The sequence below is a fragment of the Rhinolophus sinicus genome, linkage group LG01 (assembly GCF_036562045.2).
Source record: "Rhinolophus sinicus isolate RSC01 linkage group LG01, ASM3656204v1, whole genome shotgun sequence".
Classification (NCBI taxonomy): domain Eukaryota; kingdom Metazoa; phylum Chordata; class Mammalia; order Chiroptera; family Rhinolophidae; genus Rhinolophus; species Rhinolophus sinicus.
The window spans coordinates 133,676,335-133,689,809 of NC_133751.1; the positions used below are offsets into that span (position 1 = coordinate 133,676,335).

A 13,475-nucleotide genomic window follows, 5' to 3' on the forward strand; every position below is an offset into this window, starting at 1 on the left:
GGCAAAGAGATCTCAACACCTAAAAAACTCAAAGATATATATATAGAAATAGATATAGATAGATATAGCTACAGGTAGATATAGATATCTATCTAGATATCTATATCTACCTATCTATCTATATATACCTATATATCTATATCTATATATCTATATAGGTATCTAGGCAGATATCTATATCTCTATCTATCTATCCCTCCTTTTTTGGTCATTTCTTTTTGTGGGTACCTGAGGTGTTTGTTTTTACTTCTGATCCAATTGTCTCTTCAGTTCAGAGAATTTTGAAAACCTATGATTTTTACTTTGCCACTAGATGTCAAGGACAGAAATCAGAATTATTGCAATTAAGATTCTGTTTAGTGCCAGCATTCAGCAGTGACACATCTTAGAGCCTCAAACCCACTCCTAACTGCCCTCTTTAAGAGAGGCCCAAAGACTCTGACTCCTCAAGAGCTCCTTCTGGTGAGTCTTTCAGAAAGTTATTCCATTGGCAATCACTCCCACAAATGATGGCTCCATCCTCACTCTTGTTAGGAGCTCTTCAAGGCCTTAGAAATGTGTGCAGGAGCTCTCCCTCTAATTAAAAGATCTTAGAAACTCCTATATTACTAAGAAACTAATCTACACGACATAGGAGAATTTCAGCAGGAAGTCCGCTGAGCTCACTAATGCTAGCTCAGTGGCAGACTGCTCTCAAGAAATTGTATTGTCTCATCTGTAAACACACATTGGCATAAATACCTTCAATCAGTAGCTCTAGGACAATGTAGGAGTTTTCTCAATCAACTTATCGTGTAGGATAAGGGTTATTTGCGATATCCTTCTTTGTACACTTGCACATTAACAAATATTTTGATAAAGATACATTTGAAATAATTACACCTTAATCTTGCAGTAATTCTTCCAATTGTCTAGGTAAAATCTTGTCAACCCTCCCAGTTTCCTGTTTGCTGTTGAACTTCAATATGAACATTTTGATTTGAATATCAGGTGGCTAGCTTCCAGGATGGAACATTTTGTGTATTTTTTTTCTGCAATACATCTGCTGATTATCCATTTTTTCTGGTCTTATGTATTATCTATAAGAGCCTCAAGACTAAAATAACTTTGAGTGACATTCTGGATCTGCTCTGCCCAAAATTTTAAGCTTTGATTCTGGTTGCCATGCTACTTGATTTCTGGAAAGATTTTCTATTGCTTCAGTTGAAAAATATTGTCTTGTCCTTTTTTATTTGTGTGTGTATTGTTATTTTGTGTTGTTTTATGTTTTAATAGTGAGGAACTGCTATTCTAATCAAACTATTGGCATAAATAAGTGAAGGCTTAACATACTATTTCAAAAAAATAGTAGATGGCTGTATAAAATAATTTTTGGAAGGAAATTGTGATACAAATAACATTGACTTTAAGTACAGAGTGAACAGAAAACAAGAAATAATGCTTAACTCCTCCATAAAGCTGGATGGAAATAAATTAAAAAAAAAGAGAGAAAGAGATTTGGAGACCATAACAAATTTAGGTTGGATGAAAGGAAAGACTTTCAGAATAAAAGTGTACTCTGAAATGAAATATTTACAGAGATGATAGAGGCCCTTATTATAGGGATATTTACTGGGCATTTTTTCTTTTTTTTTAAGTATCATAGCACTTGCCAAAGAGGGAGGAAAAAAAAAGAATCATAGCACTTGAATGAGTTTTGGAAAATCAAGTGCTTCAAGACTGGCAAGAAACCTTACTACCAGCTTTCAACTTTTTTCTCTTCATTCCTACCTTCCCCCAATACTGTCCAACAACTTCCTAATTATGAACTTCTTTGGGAAATCCCAAGATCAGAGCTCACCATCCAACCTGTTATTGTTAATCCACCATTTGTTTATACCATCTATATAGAGTTGACCAACGCGCGTGCACACACACATGCATACCTATATCTATAACTTTCTTTTTTTGTTCACTTTTATCACATTTCCCTGTGAGTTTTTTCTTCAGGTAATATTGTCTAAATTCATAGCACTTTGGTTCTTTGATTGTTTCCTGTGACTTTTATTTCAAACCAACAGTGATATTGTGAATATATTAAGATCTGAATAGTATGGTGTGAAACTGTAGTTTCCGCAAACAGTCAGGAGAAGGTCACACTTCCATCGCTAATTCTCATTCTAGTTTTGAAGGGACTTATAGACACCTATAATTTGCTGGCCATGATGCTGATGCCACTGCCAAGGGCATCCACTGGAGTCTGGACCTACACTGAGCAGGGAACTTGCAGAGGCTGCTATTTATGAATGTACCTAGACTAGTTGGCAGCCACCCCTTGCAGGTACCTCCCAGGAACCATGGAGCCCACAGCCATAGGTGGTTACTCAAGTGACTCAGCACAAAGGCTATTTACCTACCATAAGGATTTTATTACTTTAACAATTATATGAGTATACCTGTGCATACCTGTGCATGACGATCAGCTCTGTATAGCTGCAAATATCTTATCTTGTATAATTACCTTTGTAAACACCGAATCTGCTACTTATTGATGGTTTTCATCATTTATAGTATTGGTTTTTTTTTGGTGAAGAAAGAACAAGCTGAAGATGTCAGTTCAAAGTCAATCTGTTACAGACTGAATCAATAAAGTTAGCAGGACTTTAATGCTATTAGGGGAAACACTAAGTCGTACTACTTCATATTTAATTGTAATAAATAGATAAATAATGAATCAAATTTGAGAGACAGTTGAGCTAGCTCTTCACCTGGAAATCTCAGCACAGGCCCCATGTATGATAGTATTCCACTGGTTAAAAAAATGTTTAGCATTGTGCTAAAGAAGATGGCAAGGACAAAAACACAACGATATCCCTTGCTTTATTGAGAAGGATTTTGAACATTTTAAAACTACTATTAATTATCTAAGAAACTTCATTTTAAAGAATGTTGTCTGAATGAAGAGCTTATGCAATAAAATTACAACAGAAATAAAGGACCTCAAATTATATTATTTTAAAATTAAACATCAGTTTAGAGACGATTTATTGATAATTGTATTACTTTATTACCTGTTCATTTCCTTTACTTATTCAACAATTATTTGGGTTCACATTGTGTAAAAGTAGAGGACAATTAACTAGAAAATTGCTGCAAGAGATCAATGCAAACACGGCTATAAGATGAGAGAGCAGAGAGCATTTGGAAAAAGAATCTTTCTGTAGAAGTTATCCTGAAATCAAAATCTGAGCTATCCAGGCAAATGAGGAGGGACAGAATACCCTAGAGACAGAGAAAGGTTTGTGCAAATAGAGGGAGGGAGGTACATATGGGGCACCAACGATAGGAAAGCTGGAAAGGACCAGATCATAAAGTAGTTAAAAGTCATACCAAAGAAAGAGAGTTACATTCTGAAGTGAAAGGGGAGCTCTAGGAAGGGACACCGGGAGTCTTATAATCAAATGTGTGATTTAGAAAGCTCATTGGAGAAAGGCAGGCTGGAAGTGTTCAGAATGGTTAGAAGACTACTGCAAGAGTTTGGGGATTGACTATAAAACAAAGTGCTGAACACTGTTGTGTTTCTGTGGTTGTATCAATATGAGTGTGAGCTCTTGTGGGTAATTATAATAAAAATCTGTTGAAAAAGACATTTGTTATTTTAAAAAATGCATAAAGTAGGTGCTCATGTGTGGAGTTTTCACCTATTCAGACTGCTTTACCTACTTTTAGAAGTAAAATATTAAAGAATATTAACCAGATGGCTATAAAGAGGTTTGGGGGAACTATTAGGTTTTATTTTTATGATGCTGCCATCTAGTGAAACTTTTGCAAAATCACTGTGGTAATCTCTGAAGTTCGCATTTTGTATCCTTTCCTCAAAACAATTATATTTTAATAATTTATGTTTTCTACCATCCATGGGGAAAGAATCAAGCATGCACTAAAATATACTATAGGAGCCGCAAGTGATTTTTTTGATGTGGTGTCACAGATGTGACCACAGGGCTTTTAATAACGAGATAAGGTATATAAAGTTTCATGGTTTCTTCATTTTTGCCATTCTTTATAAATAAATGATGATAAAATAAAAGTGCTGCCTTTTCTATTCCTTGAGTTTTCTCTGAAAAGTTGAGTGGTAAATAAGTATCTATGAATAGTTGAATTGTAAAAATTGCTTCATGAAAAAAAGATCAGTGGTTTAATTAGAAATGCTGGCAAAGTAAGTATTTCAAATTCAGATTTTTTTTCCCCTCAAATGGAACTTCAGTATTAAAACTGTATCTTAAAATACAAGCAAACGTGTGTGTGCGTGTGTGTGTCTATTGAACCTAAACATTAGTCTGCAAACCCAGATTTTGATAACTTCTCAATTTTGATGAGATTAATTGTATTTCTTTCCTATCACTCCCAAATTTATGCTAGCATGGAGCATCTATTGTATTTTTATTACATGTGTTGCTTATTTTTTTGTGAGAAACAAAACCTCAATTCCTCTCCACCCAAAAAAAAATTATATAGTACCAGTAAAAACTTTTTTTGTCTTTTTTTAAGAGATAGTAGTTGTGGCTACATTACAATGGGAAAGGTTTCTATTAATTGACTCTTCAATATTTTGAGTTTTCTTTATAGAGACTATGCTATCGGGTAGGGGTCAGCCAATCTTTTCCGCAATGGCTAGAAAGGAAATATTTTAGACTTTGTCAGCCATATAATCTCTGTTGCAACTACTCAATTCTGCTTGCAAAAGTAGCCATAGACATCATTTAAACAAATTAGATCGTTATGTTCAAATATAACTTTATTTTACAAAGGTCATAGTTTGCATCCCTCTGTTCTAGGTAAAGTACCTCTGATAGCAATTTGGGGTTATTTAGTCTTAAGAGGTGTTCGAATGATCTAAACTTGGTCCCTCTGCAATTATTTCCTTCAAAAACTTCAATCAATAGATGTGTTTCTTCAGAGTTGCAGGAAATCTAAAGCTTTGAGAATGTAATTATCATATGTGCATTTAGTAAGCTAAGAATAGAAGAACTTAGAAGTAAAAAATTTGCAGAGTGTACTAGCACCCCTACTTAATGATCAGTTTATTTTTTTTTTCTTTTTAATTTCATGTTCATGTACAAAGTTGTCTTAATGTGGAATGAATCACTATATTCTCTAAGTAAAACTTTTAACATTTTGATATGCAGAAAGCTAAATGGTTTTCATGGTAAGCCATTAAATTAGAAAGTGACCACTTAGGTACACTTTGGATAATATAAATTCACTGCTCCAGGTTGTCCTTCTGGAAACTTAGTAGAAACAAAGGATTCATTACTAAAACACTAACTTCTATTAGGCAGACATACAAAAGACTTGAAGCCGTATGAGTAAATAACTAAGACAGAACAGAGTCAGACAGGAAGAGGTTATTATCATCTCAAGTCAATAGGGAGAATACAGTGTGGATTCAAAAACAGCATCATATTTTATAGGTGAACTTTCTCAGCTGATCTAGGCAGGATCTAGGCAGTATCTCAGGGATACTGCTAGTCTCAGCTGAGCTTATTCATGCACCTCTAGCTAACTAGGGGAGGTGGGGAGACTAGCAGATCCGGGCATATCTCAGGAAGGATGGTTTTAATCCATATTTTAAAAAATTATTTACTTATTTATTTAGTTAATTAGTTTCAGGTGTACAAAAGAACATAGTGATTAGACATTTATATACCTCACAAGGTAATAACCCCAACAAGTCTATTACCCACCTGACACTGTACATATAGTTATTACAATATTACTGACTATGTTCCCTATGCTGTGCTATATATCTCCGTGACTGTTTTTTAAATTTATAAATGACATTCAGTATTATTTTATATTAGTTTCAGATATACAGTGTAGTGGTTAGACATTTATATCAGTTATAGATCCCCCCACATTTTTTTCATCTTCCATCCGGGCCAGTTGGTTGGCCCAATCTAGTTTTTCTCACAAAGATGGCAGAGGGCAAGAGAGAGCAAGCATTCAAGTGCTTTGAGGACTTTGCTTGTGTCATGTGTGCTAACATTCCACTGGTCAAGTCCCTTGGTTTATCCAAGTGGCAGAGAATTCAACCCTGCCCACAGTGGGGAGAACTGAAAACTTACATGACAAAGGACATTGATACAAGAAGGGACAAAGAATTGCAACTATTAAGGCCATTTACCACAGCATGTATACACTTGAATTTATTAAATTAAACAGGGGCAAGGTGTGGGTTTAAGTGATAAACTGAAAACTTCTATTAATTCCTTCAGGTTACTAGGATACACTAAAGTAGCAATTTTCAAACTTTTTAGTAATGGAAAGCTTTTACACTCTTAAGTATCATTGAGGACATCAAAAATGTTTTAATATTGTGTTTATATCTATTTACATTTCTCATGTTTGTAATTAAAACAGAATTTTAAAATACATTTATTTACGTATTTTAAAATAGCAATAACAAATGCATTATACATTAACATAAATAATATATTGTTAGGGAAACAAAACCATATTTTCTGAACCAAACAAAAAAATAATATTTTATGTTCGGCAAATCCCTGTACTGTTTGGTTTAATAGAAGATAGCTGTTTCTTATTTGTTTGTTTGTTTGTTTGTTTGTTTGTTTTGTTTTTATATCTGCTTCTATATTCAAATTCTTGATTTTACTTTTCTTTATGAAGAATCTGGAAAAAAAAAAAAAAGGTCCTCATGAAGATAAAGAGTCAGAAAAAGCAGAAGTTGTTTAATAATGCACCAGAGTTTGACAAGTGAGAACTTCTTGGGAGTTGTAGTACAGAATGTGAAACTAAATTACTGAACTTTCTGTACTTTGTTACATTAAAATCCATTGGTTGATTTTGCATTTTGAATAGATGTTTTATCCATGACATGTAACATCAAACATTAGTCATTTGGAAAACTGGTACACTGAGTTGAATATTTTCCAAATACTTACATATTTCATTACATATTTTGCAATTATATATTACTATCAAACTCATCAGAAATACCTTTAAATACTGGGAAGGGGTCATACCCATAGAAGTGAATACAAGTTTTCCAAATTCTAATGTCTCTTGGAAGATTTTTTTTCCATTAGAAATAAATATTATACTATGAGTTGTTTTTCCTTGAATTGCTAAACTTATGCAATTCATACTATTTTCTATCAATGTCTCTTTCATGAAAAGAAATGGTTCTTCATCAAGTAAAAGTGGCTTGTTCAGTTTGCAACTCAAATAATCTCATAAATGCATTACTTTGAGACAACCATCTTACATCAGAATGTGGTGAAATGTTTTCGCATACTTCCAACATTTAACCTTTAAAATATAGGTATTAAGATTTAATACAAATTTATCACTTTTACAGCTTTATCAAGGAAACTTTTAAGTGAAATTATCTTTTTCCCCCTGCAACTGAATGGCTTTGACATGCAGTGACGACTATACAATTTGGTGCCACAGCTTTGATCTGTGCTAAGGTGCCAGCAGTTTTAAGGTGCCATCAGTACTTTTGCATTATCAGTGCAAATGTCAGCGGTGCGTGAAGAAAGCAAAGAAAGTCTTTATCTTATGAAAATTGTTTTGACCTAAAAGGATCTTGGGAATGCCCAGGGTTTTGTGATTTACGCTTAGGGAACCACTGCACCAAAGGATAAACCATATTTATGGTACAGCAGTTTGTCAAAGATTTCCTTTAAGATATTTGTACTTACTCTTTTGAATCATTAAGCAAATTTAAAACTTGTTCTTATGTTCTCCCCCAGGGTTGTTTTGTTGGCTTTGATCTAGCTCACGCAGTTGGAAATGTTGAACTCCACTTACATGACTGGGGAGTTGATTTTGCCTGTTGGTGCTCCTACAAGGTACAAACTAGTAGTTACATATTTTTGTTCCACATTAACATTAACTAAATAAAAAACTAGATAGGTGATCGATTTTAATTATTTTAATTACAGTTCTTCGTTTCTTCAATTTGTATATTTTTTAAAAAATTGTAGTTAATTGTAATCATAGGATAGAATAATATGATTAAATTCTGGGGTTTCCATCCACTATAGAATAGTTAGTTATTCTTTCAATTCCCTGGCTGTTATAAAAAAAAAGTCAGAAGATTCTGGAAAACAGCTCCACACTTAAAACTTAATTCAAATTGATTAGGTTCTTAGTTTTTTGATATGTTGTGAAATGTCTACATATGTAAGATAATTCCTATGGAATCAACTTGGCATTGACATTTAAAGACCATTTAATTAACAGGGAGCATCGAAATGAAACCAATTTTATTTTAATGTAGGCATTTTTAAAATATCACACTTTTACTATTTAAATATTTTTCGTGACAAAATAATTGAAATGAAAAGTTTTGAAATTAGACTTAAGTGGAACTGTTATCTACTGGTTGGGGCAAAATTTGGCTAAAAAAGTAATAGTTATTTATTCTCAATTAATAATACTATGTTTCATTTGTTTTTTTCTTTGAACAAGGTGACCCAAAACTCTGCTTTATATAAATGTTTAAGTAATCACCCATTTTGAACTGGTCAAAAGTTGGTTTCATAAAAAAAAAAAAAAAAAAATGTCTGATTGCATTGTTTATTTTTGTCATATATCCAGATAAACCCATATAATTTAATTTATTTTCAATCCAGTATTTAAATGCAGGAGCAGGAGGTATTGGTGGTGCCTTTGTCCATGAAAAGCATACCCATACAATTAAACCTCAGTGAGTACCATCTTTAGATCTTCTTTCATGATGAATAAATTAATTTGCATCAATAATATGCTAAATTTACATTCTTTAAGACGCTAGACATTAAGAATCTGGATTGATCATAATTATTTTACTACTGTATTAACAATGATGTGCTTTATCATAAATAAATGCTTTCCAAAGAGTTCAGTTAGTTGAACAAGAAATTTAATCACAGAAAGAGAAGCTTCGATGCTAAAAATGAGTCACTGTAATCATGTAGAGCAGATGGCTTAATGCAAAGAGACTACTTAATTTTTTTTCAAAAATCAGACTTTAGAAAATCTTAGATTTCTCACATTGATGAATAAATCAAAGGCAAACAGAGATGTGCCTAATAGAGCCTTAAATGTGGTATGTTATTATTAAAATCACATCTACCTCTAAAGCTAGAAACATAATGTGATGGTCTTTTAAGGAATATCTTCTGTCCTGAAAGGTTTTATAATCCATGAAAACTGAAGAAGCTGAACACTGAACAACAGACTGACTACATAAAAAGCAATACTTTTCTATTTTATATAACTTTCTTCATTTTTTAGAGCACATGTAAATGCAAATGTAATACACCAACAAATTTACACATTTTTATTTGACTGGGGAACTCACAGTGTTTCTTTTACTTTTGTCTGGTATGGAGATAAAGGGATAATATTCTAGGAAAGAAGAACGTTTTATAGTTGTTATATCAGAGTATGCATGATAAGAAGATGTCTCTGTCTAGACTCTTAATAAGTAATATAATAATGTTTGATTAGTTTTCTGAATCTTCTCAGCCACTGTTTGAGTGGTATAATCTTTATAAGAAATGAATTTGAATTAGTAATAAAGCTTGGAGCGCCTCATATTTCTGAGTTTCTACACATATAAATCCTAGAAATTTAAGATGATTTTCTGTAGTGCATTTAATCACATCTAAAAATTCTTCAAGATTTTAAAGTTTTAAAATCACATAGAACATTTTCTTTAGACAGGTATTTTGTCAGGCAGACATCCCCTTCTAATAATTGTCAGTACATTAGATTTTTCACCATGTCTCAAAATCTCTGAGAAGAATATAAAGGATATATAATATTATAGGAATACCATGCATATTTTAAAAAGGTGTCTTTTTCATTTTTTGCAAACATCATTGAAAATGTTTTACCTAGCATATTTGTTTTCCATATAGACGGTATGTAAGATATTGCTGGTTTTTGTGTGAAGATTCACCGCCCTGACCACTTCCCACTCTCCACTTATTTAAATTGTAATAGAGGATCTGATGTATTGATAGAGGATCTGATATATCAATCCAAGGGGCAAGCCAGTGGGGGTAACGTGGGATGTTGTAAATAGTCTACACAAATTCTAGAGAATGCAAGTGTTAACAGTTAAGCTCTGGTCTTAGAGCATCTGTCTATTGTTCTTGAGATCTCTTTCACCAATATTTGTCCTTTATGGGTGAGGAGCAGGAGGGGTAAAGGGGTTGTAGTGTGCATACATGTGTTCATCTTGTAGAATCCCAACATCCTCTAGATGCTGTAATACTTAAGTCTGTGTTCCCAGGAGAAAGACCATCTAGGCAGAGCAGATTCACATTCCACTTGAACCACTCACTGGTCAATAACCTGAAGAATGTTTCTTGCCATCTCAGTGTTCTAGCCTCTTAATAAAGACAATAGCAGCACCTACCTCATAGTCCATTATTATGAGAATAAAATGGGATGATGCATGTAAGCCACTTAAGCATTACGTGTGACCCACACCTGGAGGCTAAGTATTTTGGTGTCTCACTGTGACATTGTATTTTTAACTTATAGACTTTTGCCTAGCTCAAATCTTTTCTCTCCAGCAGGAAACATAGCCCCAAAGGTTATGTTTTGTGACCTTAGGACATTAAACAGCTTTTCCCTATTACCAAGTTCATTTCAGAGGCCCTTGGCAGACTGACTGTATGAGTCTCCATTCCTTGAATTCTCTCTTATACCAGCCTTACCATCTTATTTTCTTCACTAATTAATAATGAGTTAAATGAGATATTTGTGCATGTTCATTTTATATTTGTACCAGAACCTAGTTTTTAACTTTTTTTTTGAAAATTACACATTATTAGCTATTGTTGCATTGTAACTAGCTGGCTTTGGAGACTTACAAAATTCAAATCAGGCTTGACTTGGGAAGCCCTCCTTCAGGAAACCCTGGTCCTTGTTGCTGTTAAAGCTTCTTTTTATGTGATGTCAGAATGACTCGTTACAATCATGCCAACTTCTGTCCTATAGTGGAATGTAACTGACAGTGATGTTGCGAAATTTGTTGCTTAAAAATGGCTGACATCTAGTGGCTAACCATGTTATTTCAGATAAATAGTATCCAAATAATAGTTCTTTTCCTGATCTAGTCATTCATTCTTTAGCAAGTATTTTTAAAGTATATAAATTATATATTTAAATTATTTTTCTTTTATATATTTGACTGTATATTTGTAGTTCAACAATTGTGTAGTTAAAACCTTTGAAAAAGAGGTATAAAAGAATGAAGGAGGAAGTCAAGGTGAGGGGTATTCTAGGTGCATGGTTAAGCAGCACGCATAAATGTTCATCAAGGCTGGGAAAGAACAGTATGGTTGGCCCACCTGCTGGAGAGAGGGGATCCCAGGATATGTAATAACCCTGAATTCTATAAGTTTAGTATTCAGAATGTAATTTCGAAATATCTTTTATATGATGTTTCTATTAGCAACTGGTAAATTGCATCTCTACCAAGACGTTTTTTGTTTTTTTTTGGTTTAAACAGGCATTTTGGCCATTGTTCAAAACTAATGAACTAAGACTTTTTCCAAGAACCCTTTGCCAATAAAGAGAATGAGTAGAGGTCAGAGTCGACCCACTGCATTAAGCATCAGCACTGAAGTTATTCTCACCTAGAATTTTACCTTTTCCTAGTTTATCAACACTATTTCTCATTCCAGTGTCATATGCTAAAACTTGACTGTAGCTAAGAATTATACTAAATTAGGACGGATCATGAATACATATCATTTTGTGCTTTTTTTGCTTTAGGGCTGACTTCAATTCAGTCTATAAAATTTGTAATTATTGTTCTGAGATATGAAGACAAATATTTTTAATAGTAAGAACTTGACAATCAGAAATGTATCACTAAATAAGTACTTAAATACCTTTGAATTTTTCTTTTTAACTTTATAAATGTTGACTTTTCTGGTACACTTTAGATCAATACTTAACCTTTTGATTTTTGTGGTTTCAAAGATATCTGAAGCTCATAAAAACATTTTTCTGTAAGAGCCCATACACTACAATTCAAGATCCAGCCCCACCCCCTGCCACAGATTTTTTTGAGAGAGTCCAGCATGAATACAGAAATGGAGCATATGAGCTATTAAGATTCTTTCTACCATTTACTTTTTTACCAAGTCCTGTGAAACCGTACAAACTGGAAAACTGCTATTCCTTACTTTCCATGCTGATGCAACAAACCTCCAAATGTCCCCATGTATTAGATCTCTTGAGTACTCATTTCTCCTTGAATTTTTTTAAGCTTTCTCAGTGGCCAAGAATGGGGCCAAGTGATAATTTTTATGAAAATTCTAGAATTTCAAATCATGCCAACACATTTCCATAATCAACTAGAGGTGTTTGATTGAAGGCTTTAAATAAGGATGACATTTTAAAGACTTTATTGAGGGCTTGAGTCATCTTCTTTATTGTAATAAGTAATTTTCAGGTTAAAAAGAACCACTGAAGAGGCTGGCTGACTTCAATGCGTCGTTAAGACAAATTTTAGAACTCAGGAATGTAGGTTATTATTATCATTTGGCAACCTGAAAAAAAGAAAAGACGACACATCAAAAAATATTCAAAAACATCTAAGAAAAGATAAAAATAAGCAGCAAAAAATCTGACAAAAAAAAAAGAAAACTTAAAAAATTACAATCTCATGCCATTCTCGGCCCAACTATACAGTTAATGTTATATCGGGAGAACATCTAATGCATCTTTGTTCTGGGCAATGCTGACTTGATTATTTATTTGATTCCACATACTTGTCCAGGCAATGCTGGAGAATGCCATAGCCCAAAACTTAGGTATAACTTAAAGCTCTTTTGTTTTTTTAGTGATCCTTTCTGACTTACTACTTTCTACATCCTTGTTTAGTGCCTGAATGAAGTCTCTTTGTTAAAGACTGAGAGAATGAAGAAGTGTACCTGGCAGTAGCAAGGTGTGCGAATTCACAAGACTCCAGATGCTTTCAACTGAGATAAACCAATACCAGTAGATTTCTAAATGAGGTTTTTCACGGAACCTCTAGTCGAGATACGACCTATCCCTCCCAGGCCACCTGTTCTACCTATTTCGTATATTCCTGGAGTTCAGTGTTCAGTATTAATATGGATGACTTCTCAGCCACAACCTCATGCTCTCTCAGCCATATTAGATATAGTTGGCCATTTCCTTTGTCATTAATAGTTACTTCCCACAGTCCTAAGCTCCCAGTGTACCATTTTCTCTTGCTTCTTATACCAATGTAGTGCTCTTCTTTATTTACAAGGTTTACTCTGTCACCATTTCATTGATTCTCTCAATTCTCTCAATTGGTCTTCTTGCCCAGGAGTATCTCATCCACAGTCATGATTTCAACAATCGACATTTGTAGAGGACACCAATTTCCAGCTTTACCACTTGCTTACTTTTAGCCCTTATTTTCATCTGATTGCAAATTGCAAGAGTTC

The 13,475-nt window shown here is 33.6% G+C and overlaps 1 protein-coding gene across 6 annotated transcripts in view; it reads left to right on the plus strand.

Moving 5' to 3' along the window:
* Window positions 1-13,475, plus strand: part of KYNU (kynureninase) — a 105,272-nt gene that overhangs the window by 57,444 nt on the left and 34,353 nt on the right. For all 6 annotated transcript variants that reach the window (XM_019735900.2, XM_074335797.1, XM_074335809.1 and 3 more), the window contains 2 exons: window positions 7,758-7,856; window positions 8,643-8,716. In XM_019735900.2, the coding sequence (XP_019591459.2) occupies window positions 7,758-7,856; window positions 8,643-8,716 (173 nt within the window). The remainder of the gene's footprint in view (window positions 1-7,757; window positions 7,857-8,642; window positions 8,717-13,475) is intronic.